Source organism: Anoplophora glabripennis, unplaced genomic scaffold (assembly GCF_000390285.2).
Source record: "Anoplophora glabripennis isolate ALB-LARVAE unplaced genomic scaffold, Agla_2.0 scaffold798, whole genome shotgun sequence".
In the NCBI taxonomy this organism is placed as follows: domain Eukaryota; kingdom Metazoa; phylum Arthropoda; class Insecta; order Coleoptera; family Cerambycidae; genus Anoplophora; species Anoplophora glabripennis.
The window spans coordinates 245-22,198 of NW_019417128.1; the positions used below are offsets into that span (position 1 = coordinate 245).

At 31.8% G+C, this 21,954-nt stretch overlaps 2 protein-coding genes and 1 non-coding gene across 4 annotated transcripts; 2 read left to right on the forward strand and 1 right to left on the reverse strand.

The window, feature by feature from the left end:
• The first annotated feature begins 587 nt into the window (after positions 1-587).
• Positions 588-7,551, forward strand: LOC108911681 (DNA-directed RNA polymerase I subunit RPA2). Its single transcript, XM_018716672.2, has 6 exons — positions 588-941; positions 1,009-1,365; positions 1,420-1,519; positions 3,799-4,109; positions 4,197-4,361; positions 7,275-7,551. Exons 1-6 carry the CDS (start codon positions 588-590, stop codon positions 7,491-7,493), a joined length of 1,506 nt encoding a protein of 501 aa, XP_018572188.2. The 3' UTR covers positions 7,494-7,551.
• A 7,194-nt stretch (positions 7,552-14,745) lies between these two features.
• LOC108911682 (cytochrome c) lies at positions 14,746-20,425 on the reverse strand. 2 transcript variants are annotated; one of them, XM_018716673.1, is made up of 3 exons: positions 20,323-20,425; positions 19,327-19,534; positions 14,746-15,254 (listed from the first exon to the last, which is right to left on the reverse strand). In XM_018716673.1, the coding sequence occupies exons 2-3, from the start codon at positions 19,505-19,507 to the stop codon at positions 15,109-15,111; spliced, it is 327 nt and encodes a 108-aa protein (XP_018572189.1). In that variant the 5' UTR covers positions 19,508-19,534; positions 20,323-20,425; the 3' UTR covers positions 14,746-15,108. The 2 variants fall into 2 exon arrangements, with proteins under 2 accessions (XP_018572189.1, XP_018572190.1); XM_018716674.1 differs by lacking the exon at positions 20,323-20,425 and adding an exon at positions 19,682-19,783.
• A 270-nt stretch (positions 20,426-20,695) lies between these two features.
• LOC111692161 lies at positions 20,696-20,802 on the forward strand. The gene has a single exon (XR_002763156.1). It is a non-coding gene; the product is annotated as a U6 spliceosomal RNA (small nuclear RNA).
• Positions 20,803-21,954: the final 1,152 nt, after the last annotated feature.

Consider the following 21,954-nt stretch of genomic DNA (forward strand, 5'->3'; position numbering starts at 1 on the left):
AGAAAAACAATTTGAATTTACCTGTTAGCTTAGTAAAAATAAAAAAATTTAAATTAAAATTAAAAATAAGGAAATTGCATTGTATCTTGCCTTTATAATTTATTTTTTAGATAATGTGTACTTATATTGGGGACTAAACATTTTTTTCTTATTTATTGGATATTTTCTATCTGTGAAAAATTTAAGAAATTAATTAAATAAGCCCTAGCGTAAGAAGGATGTCGTGGGTTAGTTTAACCTAACTGTTAAATTTATTATGTATTCTCCTTAATTTTTCTGATAATACACGCATATATGGAATTTTTTATTATCAGAGTATGGATTGTTTATTAGTACATTTTTTATGAATTTCAACTCATTACTAAAAATTTCATCATTTGAAGAAATCATTTGGCTTATCGTACAAAAATTTTTGTAGAAATAATCTTTTTGATTCTATTTTAACAAAACTAAATATAATTCTCTTAATATTTTTTCCGTCAGTTTCACTATTTTTATCCGAAAAAGAGCAAATTTGAAGCTTTAGTTATGACAAATAATACATAAATTAAAAATGCTATTTTGTAAACATTTTATATAATCAACATATGGAGTGTAGTAATAAAAAATTTACGTTACATTTATTTTATTCAACAAATTACGCTTTTTTTGTAGGAGTTACAACTCATATGGAACTGTCCAAAACAGCTTTCCTTTCAAATTTAGCACAACTTATCCCGATGCCAGATTGTAATCAGTCACCACGTAACATGTACCAGTGTCAGATGGGTAAACAAACAATGGGAACACCTTGTCATAATTGGGATTTGCAGTCTGAGACTAAACTGTATAGATTACAAACACCAAGCACTCCTCTTTTCAGACCTGTCCATCACGATAACATTTTTTTGGATGATTTTGCAATGGGAACGAATGCCATTGTTGCCGTAATCAGTTACACTGTAAGTACTATTGTTGCATAATGTATGTTCAGTCTGTATCCGCATATTTCTTTAATGAAATTTATAGGGTTATGATATGGAAGACGCTATGATAATTAATAAAGCGTCCGAAGAACGTGGTTTAGCACACGGTTCGATATACAAATCAGAATTTATCGAGTTAGATCATCCCACTTCTTACTTTGCTAGAGATCCTGATGCCAAAAATTTATCTCAGTACATGGATTCTGATGGCTTGCCATATGTAGGAAGGAAGATATCTAATGACGAGCCTTTATACTGTTTTTATGATTGTGACAAGTCCACATATGTAGTAAAGATGGTTAAAGGCAAGGAAGAGTGTTATTTGCACAGTGTGAAATTGTGTGGAAGAGTAGAAGTTAAAAGTCCTTGCAAAATAGCTTGCTTAACATACAGAGTTCCAGTATGTATTGTTTGAGGTATCATAAACAATTTTTACATAGCTTTATATTTTCAGCGTAATCCCAGTGTGGGTGATAAGTTTGCTAGTAGGGCTGGCCAGAAAGGTATTTGTTCCCAGAAGTGGCCTGCTGAGGATTTGCCGTTTACGGAGACGGGTGAGTTTTTATTGCTTTAAATTCAAGCTTATGTTGGTTGTATCAGGGCAGCTGATTAGTTGAATGTAAAGTTCTGCCATAAATTTTTACTTTGACAGTAGTTTCCTTGAATCAAATTAGACTATTTCAGCTTAACAATCATCTGATAAATCTTAGCACTTGTGTTATTTTCGGTCTGTTCCATTGGCCTGTTTCAGTAAGTCACTGTCTATGACGGCACACTACAGGACTTTTGACAAATTGTCTCAATTGTTTAAATTATATTGACATTTCTTATAAGTTATAACAAATGTCAATAACCTGGTGAGTTGTATGTTTGTGTTTAGGTTCATGTTATTTTAAAATTTATAAATTAAAAATTTTAAAATGACGTAAAATATCAGAAGGTTATCACTAATGTGTTGATGACGTTAGCTCAGTTTCTTCAAAAGTGCGATTGTACATGAAAAATTTAGATATAACTACTTTGTATGGACTAGGAATGAAGTAAACGGTATATATTTTAGAGTTTTAAGAGGGTAGATAAAAAAAATGTAAATTAGATTAGATTCCTGAAATGTGGATAATGTAAACTGCTGAAGTGTCAAAATTAAATGTCAAAGATTGACATTTATGGCCTGTGATATGTGTATCCAGAAAGTAATTGTGGAGTCGACACACTAAAGGTTTGTCATTGGAATGAAGTTTAACCCTAAAGCTACCTTGTGGCTTTACACTGCTTTTATTAGATCCTGAAAGCACTTATGCATCTATGGTATGATGGCCTGCAATGCGCTTGGACAAACTACGACAACTGACATGTGTCACCACAATAGGAGCATTAAGCACAACTCCCACAGATGACCTAAAGGCTTTCCTGTCACTTCCGAAACTACTCCCTTACAGGCAATATGGCAGTTTTATACACACTTTTGTCCGACAGAATTATCAGCTCCTGTGCAGTTTTGAAGTGGGTCAATGCTTTGTCCTTGTTGGGACCGGAAAATCGTGTGAAGCTAATTTGGGTTTCTGGTTACAACAGTGTGAATGGCAATGAAAGGACCGACATGTTGGCCAGACAGGGCTAGTCGATTTGTGGAACCAGAACCAGTGATCTGTTTACCACATTATTATATGACAAGATCCATTGACACTTGGATCAAAAAAACAATTAACAGAAAAATTGGTATGCGGACCTAGTTTTGCTTAAGACCAAACTTCTTATAAAGGGCCCATGGGCTCGAACAAATTGGAAAATGAGCATGCTGAGTAGAAGCAACAATTGGATTTCACAGGACTTTTAACTGGTCATGAACATTTTAATAAGTACGTCAAAAGAATTGTGCTGAGTACTAACATGAGATGTAGATTGTGTGGACACGTCCTGGGGGGTGGGAGCGTTTGTATGTCACCTCAGGACATCAAAGAGGTTCTAGCAGCGTAGGTTTATTTTATAAAACTCTTACTATAGTAGAACCGTATTCGATGCAAAGTAGAGCAAAAAATTGTCGGCCTTTTATCAAAGGAAAATCGTGTCATCATTTTTAGGATGTGTAAGATAAACCATTTCAAATTTTAAATGAAATTGTAATATCTGAAATACTGCATCATACGGGTTGTGTTCTGGTAGTTGCTGTAGTCGCCCAGGTGCTTCGAGTGTACGAAGTGGTCGATTATACGTCAAATATTAACATGGCACACTTGGTCGTAAATCAGAGACCACCCACAAAAAACAAGTAAAAAACAGAGGTAAAATGTAATACATATGTGGAATTTAAAAAACAAATTGGATTTATGATAAATTACATTTAAAATAAATAGTTTATGAGAATAAACAAATTTTTGTAGGAACAGGGGTGCCAGATGTGAACTGATCCCTTCATCCCTTCATAATGCATAATGAAATTATTCAATTTCTAAACCCCTTAAAACCGTACTGCACTAGATCCCTTGACAGGCAATTATTTATTACTTTGCATCGAATATGATCCTACTACAGCAGCATGCACAATGAGTCACAAGACCACTGTGTTGTAGGCTACCATTCCACGTTTTCACACAACAGAGTAAACAAAGTACAAAAAAATTCAAGTCCTTTAAAAGTGATAAAAAAAACTGAAGATAAAAATTTTCAGACATTGTATCACGTTTGTCATCAACTTTTGCCACTAAGGTATATTTAGTAAAATCAGTCTATTTTAATCCAAGACCGCTACTGTCAAGGTATGGCCCTTTAGCTACCGAACACCCTGGATAAGGTAAGATATAAAGGTGAATTTGTTTAAATTTTTTATTTTTAGGACTGGTTCCCGACATTGTGTTTAATCCTCATGGTTTCCCGTCTCGTATGACCATTGCTATGATGATCGAAATAATGGCAGGGAAATCGGCTGCCTTGCATGGTCTCGTGCACGATGCCACTCCCTTTAGATTTACTGAAGAAGATACGGCTATAGATTATTTTGGTAGGCTTTTAGAACAGGGTGGTTATAATTACTACGGGACTGAAACTATGTATTCTGGCATTGATGGTCGAGAAATGACCGCACAGATCTTCTTTGGTGTTGTACACTACCAGAGACTAAGGCATATGGTTTCGGACAAGTGGCAGGTTAGAAAGCATAATGGACTGATGCAAACGTTGCACCATAAAAGTTTAAATAGTTCGTTTTCTTTTTCATATTTTATATTTTTTTAGGTAAGATCTACTGGCCCGACAGATATTTTAACTAGGCAACCCTTGAAAGGAAGAAGGAGAGGTGGTGGTGTTCGTTTCGGTGAAATGGAACGTGATTCATTGATAAGCCATGGAGCATCGTTTTTATTGCAAGACAGGTTACTGCACTGTTCGGATGAAACAACGGTTCGTAATTTTCCCTTTGATTTTAAATAAATGAATTCATTCACCTAATACATACATATTAAACAATATCACCAAATGTATTTGGTTGCTTCATCTTGGTTTGTTCAGGAGATATAGAGGGTGGACCAAATTCGATGGAGTTTAGGGTCTGGTTTTATATGACACAAAAATGGATGAGCTTATGATTTTTTTCTGTCACTGTTTTACTCAAAAACGTTTGTTAAGAATGTTTGTGCCATTTTTCGATTCGGTACTTAGATTGTTAGACAAACAAAATTTTCTGAGAAATGATCTCGAATCGTAAAAATGGAAAGCTGGCAGCGACCAAACACATAGGCCCTGGCATAACAATCCGAAAAAACTATTGTGCTGTAAATATCAGCATAGGCCACAAAAGTTTTAAAACCACTATAGCTTCTACTTCTTAATACAAGGTGAGCCAGTGAAACGGGACGATTTCAAAAAATTTGAAAACATTCAAGAAATCATGTTTTGGAAGATTTATTGATGAAAACATAATCTACACAATGGATGTGTTGTGTAAGTGCACAAACATTCATTTTTAAAAAATAATGTTCGAAAGGTGGTCTCCATTTTGTCGCACACATTCTTGCAGTCTTGTTGCAAAGCTACCCATAACATTGTGCAGCGTTTCTAGCGGTACTGCAACCACTTCACCTGGAATCCTTTCTTTTAATGCTTGGATAGTTCTTGGAGGGGGTTACTTTGATACACTTTTGTTTTTACGTACCCCCAAAGGAAAGTCGCATGCGGACATACAGGAGAACGAGGTGGCCTGTCATAGTAAATCCAGAAAAAAAATTGTTCAACATATTCACGTAACGATCAGAGTTCACAGTTACTGCGTTCTCAGCTTCGTTCTCAAAAAAATAAGGGCCAGTTATTCCTAACCAAGAACCCGCTCACCACATCACTTCAACTACTCTGAATATAGGGGTCTTTCGTGTAATTTCTGAATGTTATTGTTGGACCAATAACGAAAATTTTGTTTGTCGACGAAGCCACTAAGGTGAAAGTGGGGGCCCATCACTCATCCAAAGATTGCAGCACGTAATCGTATTCATTGATTCTTTTTTGTGTTGTTGAACCATTGGTTTCAAAGTTCCTAACCCACTTTTGAATAGCGTTGTTAGAGAGTACACTACCGCGAAGTGATAAACGAAACGCTCTTCTCGCACGGACAAAACGTTCCCCATTTTGGTAATACATTTTGACAGCAAATGCGTGTTGTTCACCCGATCAAGTTTCCATAATAACTAACTTCCCACTCTCTAGATTTACAACATTGACAGATCAAGTCTGCCTCCCCTCTACTTTTTCTGTAGTAGCGTTTCTAAATTGTGCCATTTCATTGACTCACCTTGTATATAAGGTATCAAAAAAATGCACCATACTTTATGAGTACCTTCCATGATTAAAAATAAACTGATTCATATTAAATTATCTTAATACAATTTTAGTTCCTTTAAAACTTAAGTCAGTATCAGTTAAAGTAAAACATTTTTTTGATAAGTTTTTAATGAAGTAAAATTATATTATGCTAACTTAATCTAAATCTTATTTTAAATTTTATCCAAGAAAGCTATCCTTGAAGTTTAGCCTAGTTCTGAATACTCTGTATACTAAGGAATGGAGGGATGGAGGTTAGTTAACTTGCATTAACCAAATTGTGTTTTTCAATAAGAATATAAGTCTTTCCGATATCAATTGAAGAACCAAGACGTTGACAGTATGTACCAGGTTCGGTCGCTGACGCAGCAACTCGGCATTCAAATATTTGAAAAACTTGTTCCCATATTTATTTAACCATACCCATATACAGGTCTGGTCGAATTAAACGTGGAGGTGGTAGAAATGTATACGCCCAGTTGAAAAATGCGAACGCGAGCAAACGAAATCTAACACAGCTGCATTGGGCCACTGTTCAATAAATCTCAGCTGTTGTCAACAGCTGAGATTTATTGCCAGTCTTGACAAATTGCCCAGCAGTGCAGTGCAGCAATGCGGAATTTGGTGTGATTCAGGTAATTTTAATTTTTTATAGACACCTTCTATTAATCATTGATATTACAATTGGGAAAGGGAGAAATAATGTTACTATAACATGGCATTTTGGAGACCTTTTGAAACGGAACAAAACGAAATTTACCATCAATATAATAAAATTGTTTGAGGACATAAATAATTAAAATATGTTGTTGGCCAAATGAACATATAATAGAAATTTTCTACACATTATTTACAACTTATTATAATTTTTTACCTTTAACTTTTTTAGGAGCGCCTGAAAGTCTTTAAATTTTATTGCCAGACGTTTTTTTACATGTTCAACTGACTTCGGAAAGACTATACCTTTTTGTATAAGATTATAATATATGACATGTCTCTGGGTAAGGTTATAACTAGCGACCTATAGCAGGTGGTTAAAAAAATAAGGCTGACATATTCAGCAACTTGAAAATTCATTGCATTAGATTGTTCTTTTAGAAAAGACTAAAATGTGATTTTTAAGAATTATATATGCCACTCAAATTCATAGGATGACTATTTGTTATATTAAAATTTATTTTCCAGGCAGAGCAAATGTTTTGCCAAGCATGACAAAAGACTTGACTATAGCTTCGTTACAAAATACTCATATATTGAGCAAATGAATTAATTTTTTACTCTCATATACCACCTTAAAAACTAGAATCTAACAATATTTATATATTTTTTTTGTTTGAAGTAACGTAGTAACAATTTTTTCTTGTACGTTACTTTTATCCTTTGCCATTAACAAAAATTTATTGACTAATTTTTTCGGTTCTCTGATTGTACCTTCAGTAAATACCCCACATATTACCTTTATGCTTAACGTTTATTATTACATGGGATTTATTTTTATTTTAGGCTTTCATCTGTACGTCTTGTGGGACGCTTTTAGGACCAGTGACGGAGATTATAGAAATGGCAGATAAACCACATCATAGCGAAACGAAGGAAACTTGTAGATTGTGCGGACATGGGAAAAATATTTCTGAAATAAAAATACCTTATATATTTAAGTTTTTCGTGACACAATTAGCATCTTGCAATATTAACGTCCGGCTGAAATGTCAAGAAATATGAGTTTTAAATATTTTTTAAGCTGTTGTAGTTAATTAAGGAAATACATTGTTTTTTTTTTATAAAATGAGAGGTGATTTAAAAATACTATCCCATAACCTTAACATTCTCCACAAGTGAATGTTACACTTAAATTAAATATTTCCAGGATTTTGGATGAAAATATAAAAAAGTTTTTTCCGTATGTGTTTATGTAAATATTATTGCACATGTGCTTTTCATATCAAAATTCAATGAATATCGCCGACCATCTCAGCGGCAAAACCGGAGGGGAGGAGATGAATTACAGAACTTAAAATCGTGCGTTTAAAATGAGCTCGAGCGCTTCAAAGTGCTAAGCTATCTAAGCTTCTATGGCTCCGATTTTGATATATATATTTTTTTAAACCAGCAAACTTTTTATTAGTACTTTGATATGTTTTCCAACCTGCAAAACCGTTTCACGCAATTATTTATTTATAAAGTCAAAATTTTTCGAACATTTAAAATTGCTCCAAAAGTTGTTTTAAAAAAGGAAAATTGATATTATAACGATTGTATATGATAAGTAAGGGGTCCAAGTATGTGTAAAAAAAACCGTGCCAATTAAAATCTCTAACTTTAACATCAATAAACAAATTGTCTCGTGCCAAAACCATCAGACCAATTTGGATAGAGTTTTGGGAATTCGTTTTGTAATATGTACTTTAAAGAACTTACATCCACATTTATAGTGGAATTAGATAATCTCTTACCTGTCAGTTGAACGCTTCAAAATTACTTCGATTCTCTTGTAGGAAATTTCATAACAATTTTATTAATGGTTTTTTCTATATATTTACAAAGTACAACCTTTTTATTTAGCGCTAACTTATATTTTCACTGCACATGGTGTTTCACATAAGAACCGTCGCAGAACAGGGGCATGTGGGGAACCCAAAATATGGTGATTTAACGCAACTTACTTTTATACTAAGCTGCGCCCCTGAAAAGTTGTAGGCTTTGAAAGTGGGGTATCAAATTTTGAAAAAAATCAATATCTCCGTTATACTTGAACTTAGAAAAACCAAATTTGGTGCAGTGCGGGTGTACCCAGAACATTAATCGACAGTAAGTAAAGTTTAATTGGAGCATATTAAAGGGTTGATATGAGCACCATTAAAATGTTACAGAATATTTTAACCCACTGACAGACTTACAAAATTATTACTTTATTTTTTGGGGAATTTAATTCTAAAACTTTTCTTACTCTTGTTAGTATTCAAAAAAATTTTTCATTTTCAACAAATATACGAATAACCAATAATACATATTGAAGCTGTTATTTAAAATTATCGAAAATTCAAAAGTTGGCTATGAATTTAAACGTTAAACTTCGATCAGGGAAAAAAGTTGGAATAAGAATAATTTAATAGAAGAAGAAACAACTTCAACATTAGAAATAACACAATTATAGAAATTGTTCAAAATGATCACTGCTATCTCTCAGGCATAAATTTATTCTTCGTCGAAAATTGAAGTCCACTCTATCCAATGACTGTCGATTGTTTCTAAGGAATGTGCATTTATCAGTAATGCGATTCCACTTTTCTGCTTGAGATGCAACAGGCGAGGAATACACAAACTCTTTTAGCGTTCCCCAAAGAAAGACACAAAAAATTCAAAATGCACAGGACATCTTTTGACATAAAGAAACGTCACAGAGAAGCTAGAAAAAGACTGGATGTGTTTCGCAACAGGATAGGCGTACAGAAAATATAGCATGTAAATCCTGTATTATACAGGGTGTTACAAATTAGTAGGTCAATCCGTTAACAACATATTCTTTGGACTAAAATAATGAGACTTTTCTTATGCCACTTTTCATTTCGGAGCCCTATTTTCAAAATAGTGTCAAAATTAAAATTTAAAAAATGATTTTTATCGATAACTCCGGTGATTGTAAAGATATGTATTTATTTGAAATTTCGCACATATTTTGATCTTAAGTCGGCACCCTTTTTGTGTAATTTTGATTTAAAATCTCAAAGCGCGACCGAAGGGGAAGGAAGTTGCAGTATCCAACGACCCCCAATTTTTCGAATATTTTTCTTAGATAAAGTGACATTTTATTCTATTTTTTTTACTCTAGATTTTTATTTGGGGCCTCGTTTCCGAGATATTGTAACTTTTTTATATACACGACATCGATTTGGTCGAGAATTTAGTCGATGTTAGACTTTATTTTTTGGGACTATATAAGAGATTTGAGACGTCTTATGTATTTTAATTTACTGAATAAAATGAAAATGATCATTATCATGATTAGCAATATATAATTTGAGCTAAATTTAACATATCTAAAAAAGATGCAAATTTCGGACAGCAAGCCCCAAATCAGAATATGTGGTTTTAGCCTAAAGTGTCCTTTACCTCGTGCAAATTGTTTCTTTAACCGTTGTTTAGTTAGTATTGGTACCATATAAAAAAATAAATTTCATAAAATCCCAAAAATTAAAATTTAACGTCGACTAAATTGATGTCAACAAAACTCATTTTTCTCCAAAATGAAAAGTATCATAAAAAAAGTTCCATTATTTTAGTCCAAAGTATAAGTGGTTAACTGCTTGGCCTACTAATTTGTAACACCCTGTATAAATTTTACCTATTTTATAATTTTGTTGTGTAGTTATATTTTTCAAAAATCTATTTTTTAATCTTTTGCGTTGTCAACTGAAACAAATTTTTCACATTTGATATTCTCATGCATGGAGTATTTGTCAGACTTAACATTTAATGGGACTTTATATTTGAGAGAATATTTGTTTGTACCTTCTAAATTAATGGAGATGGCAACAAAATTCTAAAATGTAATCATTTTGATGATCAAAAAATTTGGGTATATTTGTAGAAAAACAATAATTGTTTTTCCACAAATTATATTGTCCATATCGTCATAAACTTCTATTTCAGGAAAATTTTTTTGGCATAAAATGCATCTTATTTAGTCACATTTGACAACATAAGTAAAAATTTTTATTTTCGTTTTTAGATAAAGCCAAAGCATCAAGTTTGAAACACTCTGTACATAAAAACAAAAAGTACAGAATTAAATAAAAAAACAATGTTGATAGAATTGGTGAGGTATAACCTATAAAGCATGTCATTTGTTTAAACGTCATTGCTAACACAAAGTGACCTACTAATCTATAGCTAGTAGACGTTGTGCTCCTCCCCAACATCCGAGGTTGCCGGCTAACTCGTCCATATTACTATGCGTCTTCTTGCGTGGGGCTAGGCTCTCTATTCCTCTCCTTTTTGAAATATGGGGATAAAGCCCTTTTTTGAGTTATGCATTCTTATTCAAGAGACAACTTTTCAATGTTTTTTCGATCATTGGCGTATTTTATAAAGGAGTGAAATAGTCAACCCCATTGCAATATTTTATTAGAAATTTTTTATATGAAGCAAATTATTTATCTAAAAACATTTATTGAGAAGAATGACTTATTGCGCAACTTTTTTACCTCTTGTAATTTTTCGATAAAACCGATAGTTTTCTAGTAAAAAAATTAGATGCGTCATCGTTCACTAAAGGGGTAAATACGAAAATTTGTAAAAAAAAATGATTTATCATATTAATAAATTGACACTTTCTGTCAATANTTATTGCGCAACTTTTTTACCTCTTGTAATTTTTCGATAAAACCGATAGTTTTCTAGTAAAAAAATTAGATGCGTCATCGTTCACTAAAGGGGTAAATGTGAAAATTTGTAAAAATAAAATAGGCGGGTGTTATAACAAATAAATTGTTATTTATCATATTAATAAATTGACACTTTCTGTCAATAAGCTGATAATTGAATAATAACATTAAGAATAATTTGCTATTAATTAATGAAAAATGTTTGATAACTTATAACTATGGGACATGTATTAGGTAAAGTTATTTATCTGAAATAAAATTTAATACAAACGAAAAACAAGAAATGCAAAATTAAATTTAAAGAACATTCTCGAAATAATTTCCATTTTGCTGCAAGCATAACCTAATAAGTCTGTTGAAGTTATAATGCACTCGCACAAACAGTTCTTGGTTATTGTGAAAGTCATCTGCTGCCTGAAATATTCTTAAGCTTAGTTCTTCTAAGGAGGCAACAGGAGTGGCATAAACAATACTTTTATGTGTCCCCACAACAAGAAATCCATAGGCGTTAGGTCAGGTGAACGTGCAGGCGAACAAACAGGGGCATTACGACCATGATCAATCCAGCGATTCGGGTAATTTAAATTTAACCATTCTCTAACGGCAAGTGTACTATGTGCAGGCGCCCCATCGTGCATATACCACATCACCTGACGTGTAGCGAGGGGTACATCCTCAAGTAATGTTGGAAGATTTTCGTTCAAAAATCTAAGATACTCGGTCGCTCCAAACCTGTGTGGAAGAATAAAAGGACCAACTAGAGTATTTCCTACAATTCCCATCCAAACGTTTAAACTGAAATTATGTTGACATTGAAACAAATATTTCATGAGTATTTCTTCCGATCATGAATGAACATTATGATGGTTTACTGCACTTACTCTAGGAAAATTTGCTTCATTGGTGAAAAGTATATTCATAAGGAAATTTGTCATGCCTGGAAATATTGACAAAAATCCATGCGGTTAGGTAAATCAGGGTCATTCAATTGTTGCACGGGTTGATTGTGAAAAGGGTATAAAAGATTTTTCATGAGCTACATTCCACACAAGACTGTGAGAAACTTGCAGTTGCCTGGACACCTGTCTTGTGCTTGTACCACAGTCTTGTTCTAGATATTCCATTATAGCTTCCTCAGTTTCAACAGTTCGGACATTACGCCTTCTTCCGGCACCCTCACGATTGGGCTGAATTTTACCAGTTTCGCAAAGCTTTCTTTCCACTGAGACCAATGTTTGTCTATGAGAAATCGGCCGGTTTGGATATCTTTGGTGGTGTAACCTTACTACAGCATTACTATTTTTTCTGCATTCGAAAAACACTTGGAGCATGTCGACATACTCGTCATTGGTATAAATATTATTTGCCATAATTATTCTGATAATAAATTAATCAATTGGTACTAATTATGGGTTGACAGAAAGTGTCAATTTATTAATATGATAAATAACAATTTATTTGTTATGACGTCCGTCTATTTAATTTTTACAAATTTTTGCAATTATCCCTTTAGTGAACGATGACGCATCTAATTTTTGTACTGGAATACTATCGGTTTTATCGAAAAATTACAAGAGGTAAAAAAGTTGCGCAATAAATCAGTCTTCCCAGTAAATATTTTTAAATAAATAATTTGCTTCATATAAAAAATTTCTAATAAAATATTGCAACGGGGTTGACTGTTTCACTCCTTTATGAAATACACCAATGATCGAACAAATATTCAAAAATTTGTCTCTTTATTAAAAAATTAAAATGTGAATTTCAATCCCCTCCTTTAAGAGGGTATATCGCCTCAGGGGTGCAACTTTCATATATGGTATTTTTACTTCAATCCTCTTATTTTTGGCTCTACATTCACTGGTACCATTTTTGCTACATCATTTAAAAACACCCTGTATATTCCCAACCATGCACATTAGCGACTCAGTTGTTGCAATTGGTAGGGAATTTTTGCGGGCGGAGCTTATAGCGATTGTGGCAATTATTTTTACTGGTAATAATGCCAAAATTGTTCATCTCTTTTTCAGTTTCTATTTAGTACGGTTGTTGATATATCATATTTTATTTAAAATAAAATCGTAAAAATATCTAGAAAATTGACAGAGAACTGGAAGAAATTTTAGCGAGGAGCGATGGCGGCAACGAGTTTGAGATTGAGCAGCGTAGTAATGGATGATTTATAATAAAATATTAATAACTAAACTATTACAATTATTTTGAAACCTTTAAACATATTTTAATTTAATTTAACACAACATAATGTAAAAATATATGTAGTCTAAGGGGCCATCCATAAATTACGTCACACGAATTTGAGGACTTTTGAACCAACCCCTCCCCCCTGTACTTGTCACAGGTTGTCACATTATTATAATCCCCCCTCCTGATGTAACGTCACACATTTTTTAAATTTAGGCATGTATTTAAAAATAATCAAGAGAAAACAGCTATTTTCATTTTTTACTTTTTTTTTATTAAATAATCTAATAAAATCAACATAAAGTCCAATATTTCAGATAGCGAGAATGCTAAATTATTAATAAATATAGATCAAGTTCGTAGATTTTTATAGTTATTTATTCACATCTAAATTTCGCGTTTTAGTATTTTAAATTTTAACATGTGACATCACAAAACTTTTGACCCCCCTGCTCCTTGTCACACATTGTCACATTTCGGTGATACCCTCCCTCCCCATTTACGTGTGATGTAATTTATGGATGACCCCCAACTGCTGAAGACGAGTATATTTGCACGCGGTAAACTTTCGTGCACGGCGTCGTAGCTACGTTCAGATGTATTGCGCAGCGAAAGAGTTAATGTAAAGAATTGACTTCAGTTCGATATGTGACTAATTGCTCTGAAGCACTATCGGAGACCGATTGTCCTGAACCGCAGCTGCCGGCTAACTGACATCACTGTGGCTGTAGTCACTTTTTATAAGCTGGGGTGTGGCAGACATGGGGCCTCATCTATAACACGCGCTGCACGACAACGTAAAATAGTAATGACATTTAATTACATATGCTTCGCAGGTTATACAGTGTAGGAAAGTACCGATGGTCTATCAGAAGTTACGTGAGAGCGATAAAGTAAGCCATAGAAATCCATGTGATAGACAAGGATGGTTATAATGAAGGCGTCTAATAGTCAACGCCCATTTCGCCCTTCCACAAATAAGAAGCGGATCTTATTTGTGGAAGGGCAAAACGGGCGGTGACTATGAGAGGCCTTCATTATAGCCATTCTTCTCTATCGCATGGATTTCTATGGCTTACTTTACCGCTCTCACTTAACTTCAGATAGACCATCGGTACTTTCCTACCCTGTATCTCACCAATACTCGAAACTTGTCTGTACATAGAAATCTAAATAGTTAATCATTTGTTGGTCGTCTCACCAAGGACAGACTGACAAGAATATAGTTGAAGCCCGAGTAGCTAGCGTACATAGACAGTGTAATTTCCCACATTATTATTAGTTTCCACTATGAGTTTTTTGACAAAATATTTGATTATACTTATAGTGAACACAATTTTCAGAGAATATTTATCACTTCGATATCTGCTTGAAACAAAAACAAGGTAAAATTTTCATAAATAATTTATTATGGTATATGATCCGGTAACGTGACACAACCGTATAAATAAAATTGTCTAGGTCATATTGTACAATGTTACGAGGTGATACATTTTGATAAAGAAAATAATTTACGTTTAAAAATTGGCTAGTTTGTACATGTATTTCACCAGCTTGTTATGTGATAACAACTTCAACACTAGATGAAAATACTACGAAAATCATTGTTTTTGGCTAAATTAAAATTACGATATATAATAACATTTGTCGCTCATGTATTAAAACTATATCGAGAATGCTTATAAAACTAATAAATAATTGATATACCGTAACATTTAATTTACACAAAGACACGTTTATTGCTTTGCCGTTCACTTAGTTGACGCTTTTAAGTAAGCAATAAGGTCTGCCCGTTCTTGAGGTTTTTTCAAGCCCGCAAAGACCATTTTTGTTCCTGGGATGTATTTTTTAGGGTTTTCTAGATATTCGAATAAGGTATCTTCATTCCACGTAATACCTGGAACAAAAAATTAAATTATACATAAGTATATCCATTTTCTTTTTATAGAAATCTTCCACAAGACCATAATACTGACACTAATAAAATTGTTCAATATGATCCATAATCGTGTTCATTTTCCCAGGTGTTGATTTAAAAAAAAATCAGCTTTTATTTTTGAAAAAATCTTCTAGTTACTATATGACGCCTCATTTTAAGGAGATCGAGATTATAAATTCAGTCTGTTCATTACCCAGAAAAAGTTTTTAGAAAATTTAAACGTGTTCCAGAAGACACAGTAGTAGAATTTTGTATTCCATTTATTACAACATTTTTACGAAAAATTGATATTTTGATTTCTATGTATGCATGTAACTTTTTTATATGTACAATTATGGCTATTTAAATTACATTTTATAAAGCAAAATTTCATTAGGAAGATTTTCTGTCCAGTGAAATTTAAACATCTGGTATGGACTATGAGGGAAACAGCAAAATCTTCAGGATAATGAAATACAGGATGTTAAAAAATCTAATATTTGAAGACGTTTTGGAGGCTCTGATTTTTATACAGGGTGAGCCACCAGTAACGCCTCGGTGGCTAGCGACCAAACGGCAAATACTATAGAAACCTGTTTAGGTGGGTATGAGTAGGTTGATTACGGCTACATTTTAAACGGTGAGGTCTGGATACCTAGGTGGCCACTGACATGCACCATTCTTATCCATTTATTACTATTTACAAACATTTCAAAAAAATTCAATAAAAAACGAAATGGCACAAATATTTCCAATACCGTTACACCTATACCTATACACAGTTTGAAAGAGTTTTAAATTTCCTAACTTCCAAAGTAAAAATATACTGGGTGTCCCATATAAAATAACCAAGTTATTGCTATTTAAAGTTGAGAGAAGTATTCACCAGTTTTTTTAACACCCTGTACAGGGTGATTCACTATATTTTGACCCCCCTTTAACTTTTTTGTTTTAAGAGTTATAAAGAAATGTGAAATACAAAAGTTGCACAATTTTTTTATGAAGTTTTTGAAAATGATAGTAGAAAAACAAATGAAGTTCAAACAAAATCGCCTCGGATGTTAACTTTGTAAATTTAAATGGAACACCCTGTATATTTTTACGTATTTGGATAGAACGTTCCTTGCCGAGCACAGTCATATATGGCTTGTTGGATCCATCTCTAACAATAAGCGAGATAATATTAAAAAACGAAAAGTAGGTTTTTTATTAAGAAAATAAGATATTTTGTAATTGTTGGACATCTTTCAGGCATTTCTGCCTTTTTCCCAATTACGTAAGGATCTAAAATACACTCCAAAGCTGCTTCTTTAAAATTATTTTTTTATTGCTAATATTAAATTTCTACGCTAAGCCTGCATTTTCACTAAAATTTAAATATCTCAATAAGTCCTAGGTATGCAGAACCTTATAATAAAGTTCACCTATTTTTTTATGGTGCTTTCAAAAATGCAGTAAAATACAGGGTGTTCCATTTAAAAATACATAACTTTGATATGGTATGCTTTTCCTGGACACCCTGTATATTTCAAAATATTTTTAAAATATTACATACCCACCTAAACAGGTTTGCATTTGCCGTTTGATCCCTAGCCACCGAGGCGTTACTGGTGGCTCATCCTGTATATGTTTCTAATATCTCTTTCAAAACTGAATTAAACAAAATTATATTGCTGAATAGAGAATTTATATTTGTTTTAAATGTGATGTTACATCATCAACTTTTTTGTTTAAAATTTCACATATTTCAAGATTTTTATTCAAAAATAATACCTTAGAAAATGAATTTATCCACTACACTGACCACAGTGTATGAATATGCACAAATTAAATATTTTATGAACTACTTTAAAACCTTTACCATTGTTATTTTTTTTTATATGAAAATACATTCAAATTACTTACAGAGTTTGAAGAAATCATATTCTGTTAGATTCTTAGTACCTACCCAATAAATTATTACAACTTTGTGGTTGGAAAGTTACTCCAATCAGTTCAGAGAAATAATATACATAAGTAAGAATTGTCATGAAAAACATAAAATTCCATTTATTTACTATAAATTTATTAGACCAAATTTCCACGAGTAATGTTGGACATTCCATTACCAGTACGTTTGACTGTTTGCCAAAATGTGTATATTTTCATTCTTTAACTATACATTTATAAATATTTAAGCAAATTTTATAGCTCATGAAGCGACAATAATTTCTATGCCGAAACAAAAATTTTGTTACCTATTTTAACATAAGGCAAACTGTAATAAAAAAAACATTTACTAAATATATTAACACATTCAATGAAAAGTATGTGTAAAATATAATACAAAATTAAAATTTCTAATTCAGAGGCATGTTTATCATGATTTTTATTCATTGGTATATTAACGGAAAATAGTACAAAAAGTAACAAGAACTGCACATTTTTAATATTACAAATACTTCACTACAATCCACAACATATACTCGTACATATAGTAGTAGTAGTAAAATTGCAATTAATATGTATTTGCACAAATTATCTGTCACAGAAAACATGTACCAATATATTTAGATACAAAAATACTAGAAAATATGTATTCACACAAATATTATACTATCACGGAAAGCATTTGCTAAGAAGTGGTATTTACAGTTAAAAATATTATAGAAAATAATATATCAAATATTTGAAGAATGTCAGTCCGGTTTATCCGAGTCTCCAATTACTGAAGCTTCTGATTATCTGAGTTATGCCAGAGTTTGCCCACTATGGGTTTTTATGCTTGGTCTTACATATCTGAATTTGAATTGTGTGTAATCAGCATTTTATCTGTTTGAAGTGAACCATTACACATTTGTTATATGGAGCAAAATAAAAGGATGAGAATAATTGTTATACCTATTGAAGAAAAATCTGGATTATTCTATCTTTCTGTTAAACCAGATAAAAATGTATATGATATGACTTATTTTTAAGTAAAGTTAAAAGTTATTATCTTCTGACGTAATCTTCAGTTCTGAGATAATATATATGGTATTTAAGTATTTTATAAATTGCGGGTGATTAATGAAGATGTACAAATATGTATTTAGATAAAATCAACGAGAGATAATCTATGTATGTAAAGGGGTTAAGAGATAAACGTAAATTTCAACTTCAGGGAAACTTCATCAGCAGTAGGTCAAAGCAGAATCAAGAATTTTAATATTAAAAAAATGTTGATTTTATTACCTATTCTGCTACTAAAATAAAAGTATTTTTTTTTAATTATTACCGATTTATTTTTTTGATACTGATTGATTGTTCTGTGAAATGTAGTCTAAAATAAAACAAGCAAATGTAACAAAAAAAAAATGAATACCTACTTAAATGGGCAAATTATTAAAAAAATATATATTATATCAACTTTTTGTAATAAACTAATAGACATCAGAAATTTCCAAAAACAAATTATTAGAGAAGATAAAAATAATATATCAATCAACTATAAGCGTTTTAGACAATACATGAACAATTATTATTTTTATTTATAATGCTGAGCTTATGAAGCAATAAGTATTTTAAGAACTGACCTCTAGTTAGTCTTTTGTGATTAAAATAACACAGTTTGCTTATTTTTTATGCAAAAGATGCTAAAGAACTCCTGAAATATGGGTGGGCTGATGACGTTACATAACAACGCTAATTAAACCATAGAGTAAACCAATCAACTAGTGCACATCTATATATTTTTTTGTTTTTTAATTTATTATCGGATTGTTCAACATAACCTTAAAAAGCACAGCCTACTTCCACAAACTTATAAATCCAACCGGAGTTCTAAAATGGTAACTATGTTAAATATTTATATTAAAAACCTAAGAATTTAGAATTAAAGATTTTGAAATTACTATAGATATCTTTTTTAAACCATACAGGCATTAACTTACCACCAAAAATGTATTGGAAATGTATAAGTAATCACTACTAAATTGTATAAGAAAATGTTAATAAAAACTGCAATGGTCTTGAAATTATATAACGTTAAGTCACAAATTCGTGTCAGTTCTTATTAAATATATTTAATTACCTTTGGCTTTGTTGGCGTCAGTGTAACTGAATCCAGGAGCCTGGCCAGTTTTCCTTCCGATCAGTCCATTCAGATTAGGTCCTGTTTTATGTTTTCCACCGGCTTCCACTGTATGACACTGAGCACATCTTTGGATAAAAATCTTCTTTCCCTTTTCGACATCACCAGCTGGTACACCCATGTTGGATTTCTTTTATTTAATATTAAACTGCAAACAGAATAGTTAATAAATCATTTTATTTGTAACAAGTATAAAATTTGTTATTTCTTTGATGATTGGTTGATGCAATAATGTGCAATCAGCTTATGGATGATCGTTTTTAGTAAATAATTTGTTAAATTGTTCAAAAATCACCTTAAGATCAAGAGATAACCTAAAACAAGTGACAATAACCTCTAAATCACTATCACTGGGTTAACAAAATTTTTTTTTATCAAATTTCCGATAAGTCTCCACGTGGTCGTTGCAGACGTAGACAACTAGACCACCTCGAGGCCAATCCAACCTTTGATATCATTAATTACTGGTGACGCAATTTGCAACTTCACACATTACACGTGATTCATTTAAAATCGGTTCACTTCACACTAAATTTACCCAATTTTACCCTAGGACATTATTTTTTTTATTATACCTATACTTATCTATTTACTAAAAAATATACCCTTTAACATTTGTATATAAAAAAACGCCCCTAATTTAAATTACTTTCAATTACTTAGTGGAGCAGAGGAGCTTTAAGCACAGGAATCATAAAAAATTCTTTATATTAGTTATATAAAAACCACAAAATAAAAGTGGTCAAGAATATAAAAGAATTATAAATTGTTAAATGCCTAGTCCAATTTCGTTATGTAACTCTATTCAAATTAAACGATTTTGATAAGTATTTAAGGATATTTTACGCATATATTGAACCATATGCAAAATATTACATTCAGTTAGTTATTTTTTATTAATAAAATATACGTTTTAAAAATGTTTAAAAGATTTACCTAGATGTATCACAGAACACTATTCAGCTGCACTTCACTTGCACTGAAGTGGAAGTTCTACAAAACTGGGCACGGCACGGGAATCCTCATCGATTTTGCCAGCACAATCCCGCGCAAGGTGACCAGTAATTTACGCGATATACTCATAGATGGCACCACATTACTAATTTTTTAAACTTATACTTATATATTGAAAAAATAATTATAATTAATTATAGCTTATAATATATTTTTTTTAAATTTATGAAATAATTTAATTAAATTAAAAATATTCATTTAATTTTGTTAAAAAGTAAAAAATGGAAGCGTTATATCTCACCCATATTCATTTACGACTCTTAACTACAAATATCACGTTATGAACAAATTTGTTGTACTCGCTTCGGCGGTACATATACTAAAATTGGAACGATACAGAGAAGATTAGCATGGCCCCTGCGCAAGGATGACACGCAAAATCGTGAAGCGTTCCACATTTTTTGAAAAAAAAACTTCTGTAACAATTTCTCTTAATTATTTTCAAAATTTTTTGTAAGCTGAAAAATACTTGAGCGTTTTTACTGCGAAAACAATACTTTTCAAATTAATATCTTAGATACTGAAATGTTCCATTTAAAAAATATTTATCAGACTAGAATAACCGACAGTTAACTAAATGTAAAAATTCGAAATAATCATTTGTGTCACAGGATGTGATCCGAAGAGAGAAAACTTTTTCTATTTATGTTTATGAGAAAATGTTAATTTCTATAAGAAAATGTCTTGTTCTTACATCAAAAAATGTTACTATTTTCTTAATTTTATAGTATGTGCAGGGTGTCCAATATTTAGAATAACTTAGAAATAGCTGTATACAAAGTACCCCAACATTATGAAATATCGAAAAATTGATACTGATATAAGAAATATTGTTAGAATATTATTAAGAAAGTTGTAAATATGAGGTTTCAACTTATTTGCAAAAAAATAATTCTTGCATTTCACTCAGTCAGCTGGCTTGGAGACACTTATGATTCTTGAAATCATGCCATTCCGATTAGAACTTCTAGAAGGTCAGAGAATTTTGCTTTAATTTCCTGTTTTGCTTTATTCAATTATGGACGTATTGTAGTTATTCCGTTATTCTTATGATAATTTTAAAATTTAGTTTTAGTTTTCCAAAATTGAAAACCTGCAATAAAGAAAACAATAGACCAGGATTGTCCGAATTCGAAATAATTCCCCAGTATACATTGATGTTGATGATTTAATAATGGAACAGTGCCCAATAGACTCTTTTAGTGTGATATCATATCACATATTTAGACAACCCACAACAAATTGTCATAGTTGAAATTGTTAAGACCGAATCTGACCCTTGTGTGCTATTTACATAGATACTAAAAAATGAACAACTTCAAATTAATTTATTTTTACAGGGATTTGGAAGTATTTAAGACCAACCAACACGTGTTTCGTAAAATAGATACACTAATGAGCTTAAAATTTACAGAAAACGATTTAAAAGAATATTCTCAAATTTAAATAAAGTAAAAACTTAACATTAGTTATTCCTAATGCTCATGCTCGGAAAGAATAGTCTCATACGTGGTAAGGTCTTATATTGATATGTTATCGCTGTCATCATTACCA

What these genes read in the sequence shown, in the direction of transcription:
- LOC108911681 (XM_018716672.2), top strand. Translation starts at nt 588, where the DNA reads ATGGAGTGTAGTAATAAAAAATTTACGTTACATTTATTTTATTCAACA. An exon ending in GCTTAACATACAGAGTTCCA is followed by an intron (nt 1,366 to 1,419) that starts GTATGTATTGTT and finishes TTATATTTTCAG; the next exon opens with CGTAATCCCAGTGTGGGTGA. An exon ending in TTTGCCGTTTACGGAGACGG is followed by an intron (nt 1,520 to 3,798) that starts GTGAGTTTTTAT and finishes TTTTATTTTTAG; the next exon opens with GACTGGTTCCCGACATTGTG.
- LOC108911682 (XM_018716673.1), bottom strand. Translation starts at nt 19,507, where the DNA reads ATGGGTGTACCAGCTGGTGATGTCGAAAAGGGAAAGAAGATTTTTATC. An exon ending in TGACGCCAACAAAGCCAAAG is followed by an intron (nt 15,255 to 19,326) that starts GTAATTAAATAT and finishes TTTTTGTTCCAG; the next exon opens with GTATTACGTGGAATGAAGAT.